At 36.2% G+C, this 22,123-nt stretch overlaps 1 protein-coding gene across 1 annotated transcript in view; it reads right to left on the reverse strand.

Annotated features, from left to right (window-relative positions):
* The window catches only part of HSD17B4 (hydroxysteroid 17-beta dehydrogenase 4), a 62,849-nt gene that overhangs the window by 26,033 nt on the left and 14,693 nt on the right, over positions 1 to 22,123 (reverse strand). The window contains exons 10-17 of the mRNA XM_057372153.1: positions 21,790 to 21,814; positions 20,131 to 20,259; positions 13,292 to 13,398; positions 12,391 to 12,624; positions 11,910 to 11,961; positions 10,504 to 10,575; positions 8,896 to 8,999; positions 6,176 to 6,241 (exon numbers count right to left, since the gene is read on the reverse strand). Of these exons, the coding sequence (XP_057228136.1) occupies positions 6,176 to 6,241; positions 8,896 to 8,999; positions 10,504 to 10,575; positions 11,910 to 11,961; positions 12,391 to 12,624; positions 13,292 to 13,398; positions 20,131 to 20,259; positions 21,790 to 21,814 (789 nt within the window). The remainder of the gene's footprint in view (positions 1 to 6,175; positions 6,242 to 8,895; positions 9,000 to 10,503; positions 10,576 to 11,909; positions 11,962 to 12,390; positions 12,625 to 13,291; positions 13,399 to 20,130; positions 20,260 to 21,789; positions 21,815 to 22,123) is intronic.

The raw sequence follows: 22,123 nt of genomic DNA on the forward strand, positions 1-22,123 counted from the left end.
TATATGTGTATATATATGAATACATGTATGTACATGGGCATGCATGTATGTGCATTTCAACAGCTTATTTAAGAGTAAAAGTAGTCAAGACATCTTGTGAAGAAAAAACAGCCACAATCTCACTTGCATGTGCCAACGAGCTCTCATTCACATTAAGAACAGTGCAAATTTGCAGTTAAACTGGCAGTGTTGATGCTTCAAGGGTTCAAACTTACCACAGTATTTAAGTAATTCACAGTACATAAACTTCCCCACCCTGCATTATTTATGCATTTGCTGTTTAGCCATATCAAATATTTTTCAAATTTAGTATCAACCTAAATACTTTGACAAAGACTTCATAAAACATGACTCATTTTTCAGTGGCATCGCAAATATACAAGAAGCCTTCCCCTTAACAATGCCTCTCTTAATTAAAAAAGGACAAATCACTTTATTTTCGGGAACTTCAAATGGAATAACAATTTTTATAGCCTCTACTAAGACAGGCAGAGATAACAGATGGAAACAAAGCTGGTAAATGAAGACGATCCTGTTTAAACAAACTAACTACCAGACTAGTACCTTTTCTTCTTTTATCCCTTAAAACACAAAATTCTACCATAATCCAAGCCCTCAAYTGTTTGCCAAAATTGCCATGATTAAAAAAATTATAGTCTCCTCTTCCTAAYAGGAATAAACACAAATGACTGAAGGTTATATAAACCTTGACATTAGTATCATAACACGTAGCAAACTTTCGAAGTAATTGCTGTTCCAAACACTATACCATAGTTCTTAAAGTACCATCTCTACACACTGACAGTTCTAAACATACTTGTTTAATGAGCCCTGTTAACTTCTGTGCAAAGGATCTTTCACCCCTTTGAGACAGGTGTRCCCCATCTGTTGAAAGCAGGCCTGCTACTGTACAAAGTGACCCACGATCAAAAAAGCCAAAACTGCCACTGACACCAGGCTTGGAGCCAACTACTGATCATTTGGGTTTTTCTGTTTCTTCCCTCATCATTCCCTATGATCTCTAAAAACACAAATATTTAAATTYGCGTAGGATGAAAAACGTATGAAGAGCATAGAATAAAAGATGGCTTTCCACAGGTAAGTATTCACACTTCAACTACACAGAACCTTGTAAGTGTCTTATCACGCCATCCTCAAACGTAATGCAAAGCCTCTTAATAATGGACCTGCTRCAACAGGCAGAAAACATTTCACAGTAGATTTTTCCTTAATAATTCATTAAGCACTCATTAAGTGCTTCCCACRCCCCTCTTTCGTTCCAAGAATTCTCTTTAGTAGGTTTTATTGTAAAGTCCACCCTCTTAAAACAAACTAGATTTCTGCATAATTGTCTTCACAATTGTTTCCAGCATTAAAAACTGTAATTTTAACTGAATTTGACACAGTGAAAAACTAAACTCAGGTAGCTGCAGTGTGAGCAGGGCTGCAGGACTGAGAATGACTCAGGAAGGGAAAGCAACTCCTGCAGTCTTAGTCACAGGATGCTGATAAAACTACTTCAAACAGGACAGGGGCCAATTATTTTGTCCTCTTTCAAAAAAAACAAAAAAATAAATGTGTGAAAAAAAAMCCACCCCAAATCACTAAAARCCAGCAACTTCTTCACATCCTGTCAATAAATGCTAGATTTATACATGGAACTGAAGGCTTTATATACTTTTTTTAGATTAGTCTAGGTATGATTTACTGAATCTCTCTCAAAATCTCTAAATGACTAAAGAATCATTATATTCCACTAATATAYATACTGTGTATCTGTGTCTGTTTTKTTGCTGCTGACTGTATCACATCCAGAAAAATCACCATCCGATGCTTTATGCCACTCCTTTAAACATTCTCTGTACAATTACAATGCCTCAAACATTTGTAAACATCCTTGCTTGATAGATTAGAAATTAAAAGGAGAAAGGATTGCAATTGCCAGCAGCAGAAACGAAATCCACTGTCAAGAAACTGCAATTCCAACAGTCTCTAACCATGAGATCATTCTCCTCTCATTGCTCCTTCTCACAACATAACTTCTTGCAACATAGGAAAACTGACTTCCTACACTGTCTTAGCTCATGCCTACAGCCTTCTCCCTGTATGTGGAAGGAGCTCTTGAAGAAGAGAGAAACAAACACACCATTCATGCTTGCATCACTGAAAACTATCATTAAACATTGCACAAAAAGCAGATTAAGACTACAAAACCCACAGCCCTTACTTGGAATTTTTGTCTTTTTAGATGTCTGTAACACTTAAAACAGTATCACAGTTTTCCAAATTAAAGCAGCTTAAAAATTACAGGATGTAAATAAGCTCCTTCAACAGCCCACTACCRGGCTCAGTTTCATCAGCTCTAAAGAACAATTTAAAAATTCTTGGAAGCAAGAATGGCCAAACTGCCTGACCCTGGAAGCCTCAGAGCAGAAGTACTGTGTGCATGAGATACCCCAGTTGCATGAAAAAGTAGCTGTGGCAGAAATCCACGTGATAGCTCWCATGATGCTGCATTTACACATGCTGGTTCAAAAACATTACAGGTTGAGACATTTTTCAAAACCTGTCAAAATGGTCCTTTTTACTTTTTGTCATGTCTTTTTCTCCCTTGAGATATAAGTAACAAGGACACAGAGTCAGAATACAATGTGGGAGAATGCTTTAGTGAAATACATTATACTGTTGCAAGCAAAGAAAAATTTTCTACTGTAAATATTTTGTAAAATTATTCCTACTGCAATTATTCTGTAAAATTATTAGACATTCTCTTGAGATGTCCTGGCATAAACAAAAACTTGGAAGTCCTGCAAACTCCATGTACTACAGGTTTAGTTTTGCCAGATAGCAAAGAAAACAGGTAGCTTTCAGAAAAAGGTGGGAGAAAACAAAGAAACTGAAACAACTTTGTGAAAATTTTCATTCTACGTGCTACTGTTATGCTGCTTATTCATTATCACGACACTGTGTATTCTGAATTATCTCTGATATTTAAAGATACAGAACAGTTTTTTGGAAGGAAACTTGTAGAATATCAGAATGCTGAGTTTTTCCATGAACAAACAAAAAAACTCTCCAACAAACCACAGAAAGTCCACATTCAAGACATCTTATCTTTTTTCTTTCCTCAAAAGTTATTTGCATTACTTAAGGTATAATCCACTTTAAATAACACTGTAGCTTACCTTGTACCATCAGAAAATGAGTTCCTAAGAAATCAACACACTTAGGAATAAACTGAAAGCCATACGTAGACAAAACTCTCCAGAGATACAGGTCATTCCCTGCCTGTTATTTTTCGCTGCATTAGTAACCATTCAGCAAAACCCGTTTGATTGATTAATTTAAGTCCCCAGTTTGAAAACCGTCAGGACAAAAGCTCTGTAACTAYATTAAACCTTCCCTATAGGGTTGAAATCGAATGATTCATTCCTTGCTAATGGCTAATAGTCAAACACCCTCTAGACGTCTTGATCTTCTGTCAGAAGGTCTATTTTATTCAAAAGATTTATGGCACTGTGTCTAGAAAAGCAAAGCTCAGGTTGCACAGAGAACAAGCTAGAAAAATACCACCATATATGCACATTTCTATAGGGCAAGATGGAAAATTTGTCATCTAGTTCTCTGCAGAAGAATTAATGAATACAGAAGAAATATTTTATGTCCTTCTTCAGCAAGATGCAATTTTAATCCTTAAAGGCTTTTAGAAGATCAGATACGTCTACATTTTTCTTAGGCACTTTCACCTTTAAGCAGCTTACATCATGGTTCTGCAACTCAAATAAGCACTGGCTGGAATTTAAAGAACTTCTCAGAAATGGGTACAGAACTGAAAAGGATAAACATACATTATACCTCCTGCTATTAGTCTTTGATACCACTAACCAAAAGGATTACTTTGTTCTGTCAGTGGTCACATAGCACAAAGATTTTTCAAGGAACTTTAGGTGGCTGTATGCCCTCTTCTGCTGAATACACAATGGGCAGAAACAGTTATTTGGACCTCCATTCCCAGTATCCTCTTCACTGAGCAGCGCTTCATTTGGTCTGAAACATTCCTCCTCTTGGAAAAAGAGGAGGACTGCAGAGTCAGAACTAAAAGAACTTTCAAGGTAACCACAGTCATTATCTTCAGTGAAAKACAGGTGTGTGAATATTTCTAAAATATGCGTGGAAGTCTATTTATCAGACTCAAATTATCAGTTTATTACATGATCATAATATGTAAGGGGGGGAAGTGCMAGATATGAAGAGTAGTTTAGCCACATAATTACGGTAACACAAAAACTGACTGTCACAACTATCACTGGATTTTAGTACAGTTTAAGTTAAATCAAATGCCATCTGCAAACTGACTCTTCCAGTCCTCTTACACTCTGTACCAATTCAGTAGCTGAATGGCAACAGTCATTTCTGCCAACACACTTTTCATTTAAACASTACGAAATCCAGAAACTTTGAAGCAATATGTGTGCCAGCTTCCATTTTTTAAAGATTTTGGGCAGCTATGTGTCATTCCACAGAGATATAAATGTAAAATCTCGGTAAATGTAAAGTCTCGGTAAATGTAAAATCTTGGTACATGTAGAACTTTTTCCCAAGCCACCCTTSACATGAAAGTCTGTAGCTGTCCATTAAGTTCCCAAGTCCTGCACATTCCCCATCCTGTACACCCCTCCTGTCATCATCACTGAAACACAGATGCTACTGAATAATTTGGCACACAAGCCCCCATGTCATTATAGAAGTCCACTGGCTGTGGCTCCTCTAACTTCTAACAGAGAATAATTCTCTTTATATATCTACCTGTCACAGGAGATCTTAGAACAAGTGAAGCAGCTCTCTCTGTACTTTTTATTTCCAASAATCAATTTTGCAGTACCAACGTTTTCCACCTTCTGCATTATAGGGCCATTATTATTTTTTATCTCATGAACTTTGAGCATTTTATGCACAATAACAATTCTGGACATAAGGCTTAGAAACTAAAATTACCATATGAAAACGGCAATCATAAACACCATATGTAAAATTATGGGTCTGGAATCAATTCCAATATAATCATGCAGTAGAGAAACTTTCCAACATTCAAAATAGATACTTTTAAATACTGGACCTTTAGAGACACTGCATCTTATATAATAAAGAGTAAGCTGCTGGAGAGCATATTCTACTATATTTAGCCACTTCCCAGGAACTAAGTTTTCCCTCACCATTCCCTGCTCCTTGCTCACCTTGCCAATTTTTGATTAATCCCATTGAGAAGAATTAGACACCTGGATCTTCTAGATTGACGCTGCGAATTTTAGGATGCAGCAAGTACATCAGTGACAGAAACAGAAATTATGATCTTGACACCCTTTCCTGGTTGAATGTGTAGGACTAACTTGGACTTCAACCACAGGAATCCACTGGATGAGACTTAATTGCTCCATATATAATCAGAGAGAGGCTAAGCACACATCACAGTTACTACAGTTCAGCTAATGCTCAACATTTTAATTCTTTSTTCAAAAGCTACAGCTTCCTGCCATGACTAAGCTGCTTTTGAAAACACCATTCAGTGTCCTAATATTGGTAGTGCCAGACTTTCCTTTGGCATTTGTCTGACACCTGCACATGTTTATCTCAAGAGTAGGTTATATTTCTTTGCACAAGCTTCCGCCTGGGGAAAGCAGATACTGGTGAAACACCAAGAATGTGACAGATAGAAAGATACCTGGACAGTTGTCTGTCAGTATTTCAGGTTTCCCTTGACTCCTCCTACTACGCAAATTTAACTTTTTCAAAACTGCGAACCACAAGCACTTACTTTTTTATTTTTGGTCAGTGCGTTTGCTTGCACCATGTAATGCAAATTTCAGGAAACCTGAACCTTTTTTTCAAAGGTACAACAGAATACAAACATTCAGCTCCTCCTTCTATGCAAAATTTGTAATAAACTATTATAAAATTTTATCAGTCTCAAGAAATGTTCTTTACACAGAACATTGAACAAACTGTCATAAGTTAAAAGAAATTTTAGCTTTATACAAACATACACACACATAAACATAAATAAACAGGAATAAATAACTCAGGTATATGAGAAAACCGGAACTACTGGTTAACATCATTTAACACTACTTTCTCCAAACCGCAAAAATTTCCACACGTAGAGCATATAAAGCTTTACCTGATCAGCTGTTGTGACATCAGAAATTACAGCATCAGGGGGTCTCTTGGGTGGATTTGCTGTTAACTAAAGCAAAAGTAACAAGCAACAGCATTATTAGTATTTCATAGCAAATTTTTTTATCCGTATCTAATGCAAGAAATATACGTATAAAAAGAAACAATATTTACCAATTTGTTGGTTACTCCAGTTTGTTGTTTTTGACATTTATGGAAAAGATACACAGTCCAGAGGTCTCTTATCAAGCTTAGCCTTACAMAGATAGTGATCCTGAGGCATCAGATCCTGCCTTCAGTTACATGATATATCTGATGAGTTTGATAACATTTCTTCCAAGTTACCAAAAAAAAATTCAAGCAAGAACTATTCACTCAGAAAAAAAAAAAAGCTTTCTCAGAGAATATTAATGTCTTGGAACACAGAAACAAAAATGAAGTTTTTAAAATAATACTTTTACAGACATGATGAAGAACAAAATTATTTACAATCTCATAGTCCCATGGACTATATTACACCACTTTTCACCTTTAAGAGCTTCCGGCGTCTTTTTGTGTCATGTCCTTTTTTTTTGCAATTACATGATGTATATTAAGCCCCACATTACTGAAAAAAAACCTCCTGTTTCTTGTGCAAGTTTCTTGGCTTCATAGTTCAGTTCCAAAGATATAAATTTTACCAACAGACTGACAGAGAACATCCCAGATCATGATAAATATAAAGAACACCATAACCAATTCAAGCTATTAAAGTAAATGAAATCTTCTTTTGTCCTCTATCCCTGTGTTTTCAAAACAAACAAAAAAGCCCAGGAAGAAACTGGCATAAGCTCTAAATGAAAGGAAGCAAACTGATTCGCACCTGTAGTAATTTTACTTATCTTAATTTGTGTAAGGTCTTTACCAAAGAAAAGAGAAATCAAAAGAAATTAAGTGCTTTGTAGTTTCATGCCTAATCAAAGCAAAGGCTCTTCCCTGTTTATTAGCAGCAGAACAAGACCGTTTCTTGGGTAGAAGACTTGATAACAGCACTCCTCTTTTGTCTTCAGAGAATCACAGTGGACCTACACAATCAGYTTGATAACATTACCTAAACACGCTTTCAAAACAAGCATGGTTTGCCAGTCTATTTCCAGCTTGTTTAAAGAAACCCAGTTATACCCACTGAGCCATTAAAATTAGTCAATATGAATAATCAGTGAAATCCCTTTACAAGGTCAAGCAGGTCAAGAAATCCTCAACTCATGAACAGACATATGGCTTACACAACATGCTGCTCATCATATCCCTCAACCCGGAAATTTATTCCTCTTAACTTGCAATACAATTTTCAAATACTATAAAAGTGTAAAGTGTCAAAGACAGAGTATAACATATGTGTCATCAGCTTGGAATTTCTCTTTGCATAAAGGGGCATGAAGCTCTTTAATTGGAAAGGTTTGCAAGGAGAAAGCAGGAAAATTCACCATTTGAAACTGGCTTCTTGCATGCAAATCTSCTGAAATTGCTGTATCATTGTGTTGTCTTAAAGAGACTACATTTTGGGATTTTTTCTAYCAGAGGAAGGAGCTGCCTGAAACAGGTATTCTTCGTATTTTAAAATGTAAAATAATTCACATAATATTCTCATACTTCACTAAATAGAGTGAAGAAATTGCAGTTGTCCAAAGCGCAATATTTAACTAACAAAGTACCAAGCCACTACACTGGACTCATTGGTGTCATCACTATAGGTTAGCCACCTTTCCTTAGAAGCACAGGGATTTTTTTTACATGCCCTGCTTATAAAATCTGACTGCAAAGGAATCAAGGGTTCCTTCAAAGACCTCTATACACCATCTGCAGTAACTTTCTGTGATTTTTTTTATACTATATAGAGGCTCTTTGAAGAAGCAGGCATTTCATGATGTGATTTGTAAAGTTACATATGGTAGAACTTCTATATAATTGACACCAATTTAAGTTAAAAACTTGTACACTTATATGCAAAAATCCCAAAGAACATCATCTACAGTATTTCAGATGTATGAAACCTACGTATTTCATTATAAATGTTCAAAAATACTGAACTTAACATATCCTCTATTCAACTGATTATTACTGTAGAACTTCAGGGCTCTGATGCACAGTTAACAATGTGCAGTCACAASTGACATTGCCCTCAAACACAGTATTGAAGGGGACAATGCCAGGTACCTGAATAGCTACTTCAAGCTTTTTGACATGGACATTTTGTGTTCATGTGACATCGCTTGCTACTTGCTAGCTCTCCGAAAAGTTCAGCTCCAAACCATAGCACTACTTCTCTTTTCTTTTTTTTCCAAGCCTCTTCCCTGCAARCACATAGATATCGAAAGAGCTACACCTAGAGATTTTTTCCAGAAACTGCAAGCTCAACCCTAACACTGCTTTCCATTAGGATATTCCATACCTACTACTGCAAATTTTAGAATCTAGGAATATCTTATCTGTTTATTGTTTAGCAATTCACTTTTCTCTCTAACTCTCAAAACAAAATWACAGGTTTCCCAAGTCCTGAACACTATCTTGTCACTCAGGCTCTGCAGTGAACAGAAGTATTTAAATTCTGTCTGAGTTTGMACAGCCACACTGCTTAAATGCTAGTTCATATTTCCTAGTTCACTGAACAAATATTTCTCTCGCAGTGCTGACAGAAGCCTTCATGTGCTTTGGTTTTTCAAGTATGGTTATGTGTAGATTTACCTTTGCCTTTTCTGATGTTCGTTTTCCACCAAAACCTCCAGCTCCRACAAAAAATAAAGAGAACTGATTATAACACACCAGCTCCTTTCCACAATAGGTATTCACTGAAAGACAAAAAAAGAAAAAGGTCATGTATTATCTTCAATCTCATTTTTCATACAGCTAGCATGTGTTGTTAAAAGAGACAAACTCAGCTGTAAATGTAACAAAGCTCAATRAAAAACTGAAGGGACTATAGTCACTTATAGTGACTTATTGCAAGTCACTATCTAACTAGGGAAGACTAATGATGTGTTTCAAATATCACAAACTTAATGTATATGGAAGTATTAAAATTAAAAAATTAGCTATCAAAATGGTGATGACATTCAAGGTGCTAAAAATATTTGACAACACAGTGCTGAAATCAAATTTATTTCAGCATCTCAACCTGTATTAACAATTTATTTAAATATAGAATTGTACCATAAAATATGATGTATTAGAAGCTATTGAAAATACCCAGTGTGTAAAGATTATGAACTCGCACAAAAAGTGTAATAGTACCATGTATGAAAAGAGTTCCAGAGTTTAAGGTCACCTGTTCCCTTATTTGAACAAGTCAGACTTCTTACACTGAACTGAGATTCAGTATTCTATTTTCAACTCAGATCTGTCTCATGCCATTACACCCAACACCAGAATTCACAGTCTTGTTAGTTAATAATGTTCATTTCCAGCTCCTGAAGAAATTTAAAAACCACTGAGACTCTGCTCACAAAAAGAACTATGGCMTATTGCAGGAAGGGACAGGCTTTATATTAGCCCAGTATGACAGTAAAACACAGCTAGGAGGAACRGTCAGTAAAAACCTTTTATAAATTTATCTGACCACTGAAGGAATAAAAAGTCAACCATGTTTACAGATTCACTGCCTAATAATGTACCCTTGCTGTCTGATTTCCCAAAGGACCTTGGTATAATCACATCTAATGATAGCAAGATTCTGAAAACTGCAGGTTAACCACTTCTGAAAACATTCCAATCTTCTAAGTCAGACAGAAGAGGAAGGAAATGGGTTTTGTTTAGAATAAAATAACATAGACATCAAAAAGGAATGCAGGACATGCTCTTGAAGATTGGTACTTTGCAGATAAGTCTACACAACATACACATATGATAAACCTTTGCAGAGCCACCCACAAAGCACATGCAAACATGCAGACACACACCCCTTAYTGTGGAGTGGCAGAACACAAACTGGCTGCTATCAGGCAGGAAGAAGTATTACCATTATTAAAGAACTGTGATCAGTTTGCATACTGCATTATTTCTACCTACATATGTCTACCCATACAGGAAGAAAGTGTTCTTATTTCAGCATGTAAAGTACCCAAGAACAATTACACTTTGATCAGTTTGTATGGTGCATTGTTCTACCTACACAGGAAGTACTCTTATTTCAGTATGTTAACTGCCCAAGAACAATTATACAGCCACATCTCACTGACATTTAACAAGCTAAAAGTMTTTTCCATGTAAGGGCTGGCAGTTATTGGTACAGCTAGTTAAAAAATGGAACCTAATAAATTTTACTGCACCCCCTTCAAAAACCATAAACCATTTTACCATCTATTAGCAAGACTGCTCCTGATCCTTTGTCGAGAATATCAGCAACAGTTGAAACTGAAGTTAATTGTCCTGTAAGAACAGAAGAACATGGACACATTGTAAGCTTTTGCTTCAGGGATGAAGCCCACAGCTCACTCTTTACACTTACTTACTAATTATCTTACTAACTTCTTTACMTACTACTATCATTATTGTTACTGTTATTATTATTTTTATTATTCCTGTAGTTGTTATTATGGACATCATCATAATCCTTGTAAAGTAATAGTAATCAGAATCGTCACATCTGTAACAACAGTGTCTGGGAATCTTTGCAAATCTTGGTTTGGACCTCTGAGTGTTGTTTTGTTTGGGGGCTTTTTTATATGTTTTGAGGGTTTTTTTAAATAGAAGTTTTCTAAAGTTTACACATTCAGAGCTAAACACACACCACTTTTCAGACTCAACATATTACTAACTTCAAAGATAGTTCCAATCATTTAAGGGCTGCCCACAGATTTCAAGAGGGTTGAGACAACCACAGTTCCACAGAAGCTCAGCTCAGCGCATGGGCATGGGGATCCCTGCTCGTCGCTAGAGAGGTTATTGCTCTAGAGACATGTTTATAAATCAGCCCACAGAATGAAAAAACAAAAAGCTTTATGAAGTTCTGGCAATCCATTACTAATTATTAGACTTTCTTGAAGTTAATACAACTTCAAATATATCTTTTTTGTTTCAACAAAAAAAAATCTGCCATTTATGGCTTACTTCTTTTTTTTCAGTTACACTCTGGAAAACTTCATTTTTAAAAACTACTAACAAAGAAATCCAGACACATGCATACCCTGCATGAGTCTAACAAGTAACTCTGAGGTGCTTTAATCTAGGAAAACTCAGCCATCTCTGAAAAGAATTTGCTACTGAATTAACGAATACCTTGAAAAATTTTGACAGGAAGAAAAGTAATTGCTTTTTTGCTTCCTCATTATGATGTGCAGTTGTTCTTTACATACATAATTTAAATCTTATCCTTTTATAGGCACAGAGACACAATCAATGTTGAAGGATTCTTAGGTAAACATTCCATAAGTTTTATGATACAACCTTACTAAAACATTTTAAAGTTCTGGTAATTAGTATCAAATTATATGAATAATATATAGGTATGCTGTGTATTTGTTTATTATATCGAAGATTAAGCATACTCCACTAAGTCTACTAWAGAAAAGCAATACCTGATCTCAAAAACACAGTTTCAGAATCCCTTCAAGAACACAACAGGTTGCCTCGTCTCTCTCACTACTTGACAAAAAAAAACATGTAGTAATACAGTTCAAAACAATGCTTCCCTATTTCCATTTACAATATGCCAATACAATATGTCACAGTGAAAAACAAATCAGCAACACAGAAGGACTGACCTGAGGTTGGTAGTGGTTTATAAAGCTCCAGATATTGCTCACCATGCAGCATCTATGTAAAAAAAGACAGTGCTGTAACAACAATAAATAAATTGCCTTCTCCCACTAGTCAATACACAGCTATTTTAGAAAGTGCTCAGAGCAAACAAATTAGAAAAATTCCCAAGTTTTTTTTTTTGTTTTGTTTTTTTTGTTTTTTTTGTTTTTCTATCTTTGTCCCAAAAATAATTTTAAATAAAGTTTTAAACTTTTGTGGTTAAAAAAAAGTGTTGTGAACACAAATTAAAATTGAGTATCAAAGTGATCATATGTATCACCATGCAAAGACAAGTGAAGTAAATGAGTAATTTCCCAGGATGTAAGAAGATAAAATACTCTATTTTTCTTTTTGGAACAAAAGGAACTTTAAAATATTACAAAAATACTAACTGAATTCAGTTATATGACACACAAGCAAAACTGTTACTTAACCCTTTCATACCTTTGCAAGATCAATATTTAGTCCTGGAAGAGAAGGAATGCCATCAAACATGGAAGTCTGTGCAGGAATTACTCCAAAGCTTGGTAAACAGCAGAACTCTTCACTTCCTTCAAAGAGAAATTTTAGGTGGTCTGGATCCTTAGTTGACATTCCCACACCAAGAGCATATAGAATGGGCTCCAAGTGAGTATATTTATACACATTGGTAGCCAACTGACGGCCAACAATGCCTGCCTGGAAATTAGAAGTTGGTATWAAATAAAAGTTAAAAATAGTTAATACTGAACTTGCATTCTTTCTATAATTCTTCTATCAAACAAACTTGATGTTTGAGCATTCTCTTTACAGTCACACGTAAAGTATGAGTAATAAATATACCATAAAATATTAATTTATTCATCGCAATAGAAATAATCCAAATGCAAGGTATTATACCTTGCTCCAAGCAATCTATTTCAAGAATAAATGGAATAACTTCATACAGCTGCACTCCCAGCAGTGCATAGGATTTTTTCTAAAATGAACCACGAATGAAATAAATAACACCATAATAAGACTGCAACAAGGAAAAATTAGCTATAGAAAAGAAGCCAGACCAAAATTACACTGCAACAACACTCAAGCCATGCCCCTTTTCTAAACAACACCCTAATTAAAGAGACTTAACAAAACGTACAAGGATTTAGATTCTGCATTATCCAGTCTATTCAGCCATAAGTTTTCCAATCATCAGTASAAAAAATAGAGACTGAAGTCTGGAGATTTTTAATTCTCATTTCTCATCTCACAATTTAAACCCTACTTTTCTTTTTGCAGGCAGCAAGCCAGAATACAAGCTGGTCAGCAACACAAGTCTCTCTGCTTCAGCTTTTTAGTCCATCTGGTAGACAGACATACTTACCGTGTCAACAGACGAAGACACCACTGATCCAGAGCTTGTTGAATTCATAGAAACACTCCCTTGAGACTCTATCTGACTCAGTGCATCATTCAATACACTTATGGACTCTAGAGAAAGGAATTGAAAAAAAACCCATAGGTAACAATACTTGACACACCCTAGTTACAGACACACAACAAACACATTAGCTAATGAGATATGGCCTGGTAGTTCTCAGTTCACTTTTAAACACAATAAATATACATCTGCAAATTGCRCACTGTGGTGCATTTTACAAGCAACCATACAAAAGTAGAGAATAAGTGACTTTTACACATGTTTCATTATTTCTGCACCTAGCAGTCGACTATGACACCTCAACTATCTCAATGTGTTGAGAAGATAATCAGCACTGTATGTTTCAGCTGTCAGAGAAGCAAACATCTGAAAATTACTACTGATTTTCTTATCACAAAAATTATGTTCACTACAAGTCACAGGTTTATCTCCTGACTGTTACCCTCTTTCCTGAATCAGACAGACAGAAAAGCAAGTAAGTCTGACACTGCACAATGACAAAATTTTAAGCAAGATGATGCATGGCCAAGTTCAGCTATGGTAAAGGCAGGCCATCAAGAACAGCTTGTTGCTTGAAGCCTAATACGGCTAGTATCAATGTTAAACATCAGAAAGAATCAACCAAAAGGTAATTAGAATCTTGCACAGGAAAATAAAAATCAGAGGAGTGCAAAATCATTATTTAACAACTTTAACCCAGAGTAACTCTCCTCCTCTTCAAAACCCCTGTGCCCATACTGAATTGCATTGTTGTATGGACTAACACCACACTGCTCTACCACACAGMACTACTCTAAATACCTTGCAAGGTGATTGCATACCCTCTTGCATAATCCTGTTTTCCTAAACTATCTCATGCTTGCCAGTCTTACAGACAGAATCATCGTAACATTTTGTATGCGGCCTAAATCTTGTGAAGAAAAAGGAACATCTAAGAAACAAACATATGTTGTCACCTCTTCTGCCAAAGACAAGCTCCCTCTTTGGATACAAGSTCTGTCACAATGTGAGACAAAGTTACGACATTTACAGTACGAAAATGTGCAAAACAAGACTTGTAATTTACAAGTGCACCTTTAAAAGGTAATCTCTTTTATCCCTTTACTCATGAATACAAGAACTATAGAGCAATTGGGAGAAGCAACAGACTGTTTCTATGTCTTCTGCATGAACCAAAGGAAGATTTCACATTCAAAATCTTCACAGCAAAATACAGTAAAACTRAGTAAGCCTCCAAGTAAACCTGAATATTTCCTCAACTTAGCGTGGTCACAAACYACTTACATGCAGGAATACAAAGATCACTTTTAATGGTGAAACCCAAAGATTAACCACATGCATTTTAGACAAAACATCATACTTAAGACCGATAGTATAAAAGATAACCTATAGATTAATAATGAATTAATGTGTTCTGCACAAAAATCCCCTTTTCAAGGAATCTTTCTTCCAGAATGTTATATGAGCAGACAATAAAACTGTTGTGCTGGCTAGCGTCTGGCTGAACACTAAGGATATCAYAGAATCATAGAATAATTTGAGCTAAGGAAGGGACCTTAAAAGGTCAGCTAGTCTAAYTCCCCCATAAAGATCAGATAAAKCTTCAACTAGATCAGGYTGCTCAGAGCCCCATCATACCTGACCTTGAACGTTTACAGGATGAGGCATCTACTACCTGCCTGAAAAACCCATTCCAGTTTTTAACCAACTTCATAGTAAAAAACTTCTTCCTTACAGCTAATCAAAATCAACCCCCTCTTAGTTTAAAGACATCACCCCTCATCCTATTGCAAACAGGCTCTGCCAAGAAGCTAACTATCAAAAGACTGCAAAAAGGTGACACTGAAGCCTTCYCTTCTCCATACTGCACAAACCCAACTCTATCAGCCTTTCCTTTTAGGAGTTCCACCACTTTGACCAATTTTGTGGCCCTCCTCTAGCCTTGCTCCAGCTGGTCCTTATCTTTCCTTTGCTGAAGACTGCACAGCTGGATGTACTCCAAGGGGAGAGGAGACCTGTGGGGGGCAGAATCATCTTCCTCAACCTGATGTATCTTTGAGGCACCAGGATGCTAATGACTTTCTTGGCAACAGGCACACATTGCCAGCTTTTGTCCAACCTTTCATCTACCAGCACCTCCAAGTCTTTTGTCACACAGATGTCTCTCATTTCACTCTGAATCAATACCAGGGCTTGCCCCAACCTAGGTGCAACATCTTGCACTTGGCATTGTTGAAACTCATAAGGTTCCCATGGGCTCACTTCTCAAGCTTGCCCAGGTCCCTCTGGATGACATCCCATCCCTCAGCACCACATGTCTTTGCCTGGTGCACCCTCAGCAAGGTTTCAGAAGGTGCATTCAATCCTGTCATCTACGTCACTGATGAAGCTATTACAGAGTACTGTTCACAATACAGGCCCCTGAGGGACACCATTCATTACTGATTCATTACATTGAGACACTGACCATTACGCTCTGGCTGTGACCATCTAACCAACACCTCCACTCAACAGTTCACATCCACATCTCTGCAATTTAGAGAGACAGATGTTAAGGGAGGCTGTGTTRAAGGCCTTCAGACAGGTGACATTCATAGCCCTTTCCTAATTTGCTGATGTAATCACTCCAGCACAGAAGGCCACTGGGWTGGTCAGACAGGACTTGCCCTTGGTCAATCTGCACTGGCTGKCTGTCACCTCCTTGCYCTCCATGATCACCCCTCACACWGAGGTGAGGCTGACAGGTTGCTAATTCCTATTCTTCTTTCAAACTTTTTTTTTAAATATATGATGTGATGTTATTCACCTTTGATGTAAAAGGCTTCATCAAAATTGTTTTGGTTTTGGGTTTTTTCAGATTTTGGCCTACTGCATTTGTAGTCAGCACTTGAAAAGCACTTGAACTGATTCATACCAGAATCACTTAATAACACACTTATTGATTTTCAAATATGGAACGTCCTTTCAAGTACTGCTGGGTTTTTTTAATATATCTATGGTTCCAAGSCCAAACTTTTAGAAAGGTATCAGCAAAAAGTGTATGCAATTTTTTATGGTTTTTTACGTTTCAAGGTGGTTTTCATCTTTTGATATCAAAGCTACTTTTAAGATACTACCCMTTTGGATTGCCTGAAAATGCTTAAACAAGCTACTAAAATATCATCAAATACAGGTAGCAAAACTGGCCGAGGTGGGGGAGGGGTGTTACAGCTGTTTTCTATTTTTTTTTTTTTTAATAAAGGAAGGGGGAAACCAGTTAGTTTTGCTTTTCTTCTTCCTGAATTACTATGTTACATAACTTTTACAAGTAAAAACCCCAATGCTAACAGATTCTTTTCATCTCCCATGGACTGTCGCGGCAGCAAGCAAATGCAATGTCTCAACATATTAATTTGTTTCACTCTTCCCTGCACTTCTGCTCCTTCATATACGAAACTGGACTTAAGGTTATGATCATATACATTATTACAAGCTAGCAATGCAATATGAGACTATCCAAAAGCAAAGATGAAACATTAAATGTCACTGATAAGTGAGCTTTGAACATTGATAAGGATGCCTTCATTTTACACTTATTTTGAGTACTGCCAGTTAAAGTTGAGGAGGAAAGCAGAAAGCAATACACGAGTTTTCATTAAACACAGAAGGATGTCTGAAATTATTGCTTCAGCAGTAGACTTAACTATGACAATTCATACTTTTTACTAYATGACTTCACATACTGAGCTAAGTTCTTTTTCAGAACCAAGAAATATACAATTATACCACAGGGTGTCATTTTAGCACAAAAAAAGCCCAGTAGGAAACCTTTTAATTAACACAATTATTTTATTCTAGGTATGGGGGTATTTTTTAAATTATACTATCAGTGAACTCTAAAACCTTAAATGTTCACCACCTCAGAATGGTCTGCTATTATACAGCAAATCATTCGCAGGCAGGAAAAGATTAAACCAGAGAACAAAGGTTGAAAATAGTCACAACAAAGGCCATCTCTTTCCAGAAGTACTCATTTTCCGGTAAGGGGACATTGCATACAAACCATATGCCTTAACAATGGAGGACRCAGTGCAATGTTTAAACCCTTTTAAAATAAATATAAGAAAGCTGACTCTGAAGCTGGAACACTTATCCTCTTTGCAAATTTTCTCTTAATATACACACAAAGTGTGCATACATATATACATATACCTTCTATGTGCCTTACATTAGTTTTTTTTATGTCAGACATAAGATTTTGAGATGTGCCAGAAGTCAAACAGTTAGAATACTTTAGTTCTTTTCTGTAAATAGATAGCTTCTAAGGGAATTAAAAATGCACGTACATTTTTAAGAGCCAACTGCATACCCATAAAATATTAGATTTAGCTGAAACTGTCTCACATCTTCACAACTGAAGAGGAATTGCGAAGAGTGCATCATGTGGGTAACACMTGCTGCCCAGATTACAGAACAAGTAAACACTAACTTGTGCAATAGACGCTACAGAATGCTGTGTACAGTACACAGTCTGCAAGACAGGAATAGCTGYYCTCTGCCTCTATCACAACACAGTCTGATTCCCTTTTCACAACAGAAAGAATTGGACAATGACACAAGAGCAAGCAGTACACTATGRAGGCAAGGCAAAAACACACCAACATGTAGTGCATGTGACCTACTGAACCCTGCACAGCACATTCAGAAGCTTCTGCATCACACTTAATTTGGTGTTTCCRCTTATGTACAGAATACAAAGTTACTAAGTGAAGCCCCTCTTATCACTAATACCAAAATTAGCACATTGGACTATAGGGTATTTTGATACATTGAAAGCAAATACTTTAATTACTTTTTTGGGTTTTGGGGTCTTTTTTACTAGACATAAAGTTTAGTACACAAATGCTCTTCAAAACATCAAATCATCCAAATTAACAAAATCTGCAGGAGTAGTTTTAACTTGCAGATATTAAGTACTGTACCTTTTAATTTTTAATGCAAGTACTCTAATTAGTTTCCTTTATTTCAGTCAGATACTTCWAGCAATAAAGTGGGTTTTCTAGTTTTGACAGTAGAAAAAACTTCTAAAGTAACTAAAAATTCTACTCAGCTACCTTGAGAATTTTCCTCAACCCTAATGTGGATTCTCATAAATACACTTAATGCATGAGTATTAATTTAGTATCTGTGGCTTGATGGTACTGCAAGGAAAGAGCTGTATCTTGGCTAAGTTCATAACAAAACAGAAGCTAAGRCATAGAAGATTCACACCAATATAATATTTATGATTTCCCAACTAGTGGAAACATGCCATGTTGTATTGTAAGCACATTTACTTCAGAAGTTCAGAATCTTCAGTTTTTTTCTTCTCATAGCATCAGCTGGCAGACATGAAACACCATATATAATGTTGAAGCAACTTTGAAAAGAAATCCCCATCTATAACACTTTTCTGCTAGCAACCCATAAAAATAACAGTACATGTGACAGGTTGTAGAACAGATCAGAAGCGATAAAGCTGGAATTATGTTGTTATAAATATCATTCCACAGCAGAACAGAYAACATGTATAAACTCGCATATGTTTGGAACACAGGGTTATCTGCAAGCCACAGATCAATAAGGTGATCTAGAACTACTAGGTTCTGGATAGTTACATTCCCAATGTGCCAAGACGTGAGGGAAAGGACAAAGTGTCTCCTATTACAGTTTTGGTATAGGCATATAAAAGAATATCCTTAAGTTTTTTAACAAAATGTCCTAATGGATTTCTGAACAACAGCTCAAACATCTACTGTGCATTTAAGTATATTTGAAATTCAACCAACATTGAAGGTGAGGTTGCTTTTTTCTCTCCTGCCCTACACTCTTCAATGCACACAAGCAACAGGCAAAGTAAACAAAGCATTGAAAGAGAARATAATTTTGGTCACCAGACAGAAGGGTGATGTGACCCAAGAACACAAGGCACAGTAAGAACGTCTTTGCTGTGATATATCCCAAAACTTAACCACAGCTTTTTGGTAGAGAAATATTTACCAAAAACCAAGATCCCAGGACTGAAAAGAAAATATCTCTTTATTATGCTAAGCTGCCTGTATGTAGGTACAATCAAATAAAACAGTCATTAGTCTGACTGTAATGTTTAAAATGACAGTGAAGTCACTTCCCTAGAAACTCTTAAGAAAGRTAAATTGTGTCTTAATTCTAAAGGTAAGAACATGAAAGTTTCTTTAGAAAGTTCTGGCCATACTGAAACAATGATTAATGTAGCACATTTACAAAAAAACCCCCCAAAAATAGTGGTTTTGAAGATTTTGAAGTTGCAGCAAATGTTCGAAAAAAGCACTTCTAAGCTTTGCTTATTCAAGCTATCCACATACACAGAACCAAAACATAGGAAACTATGGGTTGGAAGGGATCTTCAGAGGTCAGCTAATCCAACCCCCCTTCAACTCCTCTGAGTAGGGACATCTTCATGTAAATCAGTTTGCTCAGAGCCCAGTTTGACCAGACCYTGAATATTTCCAGGCATGGCGCATCCACCACCCCTCTGGACAATTTATGCCAATGTTTCAYCACCCTCATTGTAAAAATCTCCACTATTACATCTAATTTAAACTGATCCTCTTTTAGTTTAAAACAATCTTGTTCTATCACAGTAGGCCCTTCTATAACATTTGTCCCATCTTTCCCATATTTCCATTAGGTCCTTGTAAAGGATTGAAAGGCTGCAATAAGATTTCCYCAGAATATTCTCTTCTCCTGGCTGAACAACACCAACTCTCAAAAGTCTCCCCTACCTTGGATGCTTCTGGGTTTGCTGGCATTATYAAAGTCACACACCTTCTCCCATTTATCTCTCACCGCTTCAGGCGTCATTGGCTGATTCTTTCCTCTGACAATGGCACCCAAGGATCGCTCCCAGCGCACTAATGGGAAACAAGAGCCAAAGAGTTCAAGTAACAAAGAGGCTTTTAATTTCTTAAAGTAACTTTAATCTAGGCCACAATGTTCAAGATGATGGGGTAAGGGAAACATTTTAAGTACTCCAATGTAACTCACCAGTGTAGCYTCTAGCTGGACTAAAAGGGGTCACCAGCATTTAGAAAGGAAATAGCACCGGCTTTAAATTTCACTGAAGCTACTAGTCTCCAGAACAGGATTCTGTCTAGTGAGAAGACTTTCTCTTCTGACACAACTTCTACTACTAATGCTTAGGAATCTCTGAAAGAATGAAAAACTACAGGGAAAAAGTGAAAACCACTTGCTAACTATGAAACATTAATACCMGTAGCCAGCACCTCCAAATGATCTCTGAAACTGCATTTCAACACTGTAACCTGAGAGAAACTGGTAAGATCAATGCAAAATTAGKTCCATAAGGAAACAGACTTCAGGGTTGTAATTCTAATACCTAACTAGTCATATCGGGCTTGCCCTCATTTATCAAAAAGTAATGAATAAGGCCATACTGATACCTCATTAACAACCTGGTTTCATTTCAGTAACTTCAACAATAACCACTGTGAAATGAAAAATGGTATTTTCTCTTGATCAAAGTGCAGATTTTCAGCTGCATTAAAACCCAACTCCTTGGGGAGAGCACCAAGATGTTCTGGGCTGCTGCCCTGCTTCTTTTGATCTTTTAACCACACTTCTTGGAAACACTATTCCAGTTACACACAACACTTGCAGTTAGTTAGAAATGTACAAACTGGTTATCATGTAGGAAAAGAAAAATAAAAGAAAGCAGAATGACTTTCTGAATTAATTGCCCTACTTCCACCCTACTGGTGATACCCATGTGGGCTGAAAAGTTTTAACTGTTCATGAAAATAATGTTTGTACTAGCTTCAATATGTTTAGAAAAAATACACTGAATTTCACAYACTGAATATTTTTTCTTCTCTCAAGTCCTCAGTACTGTCTGCAATTTTCTTTTACATTCATATTTAAGATAGCTCTGTAATCATAGGTAGCATAGCTACTGGTTATTTAAGAAGACCTTGCCAAAATATTTTTATACTATTTTAATAAAAGCGTAAGTTAAGACAGAAAGCAATGAAAAAGCAGCCTGTTTACCAGCATGTGCTAATTTTATAGCACTTTTACTTTTATAATACCTTCATGACAAATGAAATTTATCAAGAAAGGCAGCAATGTTTACTTAGCACCACAAATTCTACTTCAAATTATGTCTGGGATCCATGTGTTAAGGTTACTTAGGCAGATTTTCAGTTACTGTTACTTCAAAAGCATAAAAATGCACATACATAAGATACCGGTTTTCCCCATATGAAGTTAAATTTGTTACTTTTACTGAATATAAGCAGTTTCCTCAGACCCCTATTCTTCTCTCCTGAATAAAAAAATGTATTGAACATATAGGTTAACTGTAAAGAAAATCTGCACAGTTCTGATATCAATTAAAAAAACATCCTGCAACAAAAAGTACTTACACTTTCCAATCCATCCAGCTCCCACCTGCCAAGAAAAAAAGAATATCAGCTTACAACATGCCACRAAGCAAAGGTTTGGTAATGCTGGGAAATAAAACTATACTCCAGAACAAACTCAATATATTACAAATTTCTGAACTGCGGCTGGATGTATTTAACAGTTTTAAAAGTTTTATTAAACTTTTTATGTTGTTGTCATTATGATGAATGTGATCAACATAAAATAGTTTCCATCCAATATAWGAATAAGAACTTTGACAATATTTATAATGAATATCACAATTARTTAATCCTTCCTGCAAGTTACCTTCTATGTTTGAATGATTTAGGAAAC

Source organism: Malurus melanocephalus, unplaced genomic scaffold, assembly GCF_030028575.1.
Source record: "Malurus melanocephalus ecotype Western Australia unplaced genomic scaffold, MMel_1.1 scaffold_7, whole genome shotgun sequence".
NCBI lineage: Eukaryota > Metazoa > Chordata > Aves > Passeriformes > Maluridae > Malurus > Malurus melanocephalus.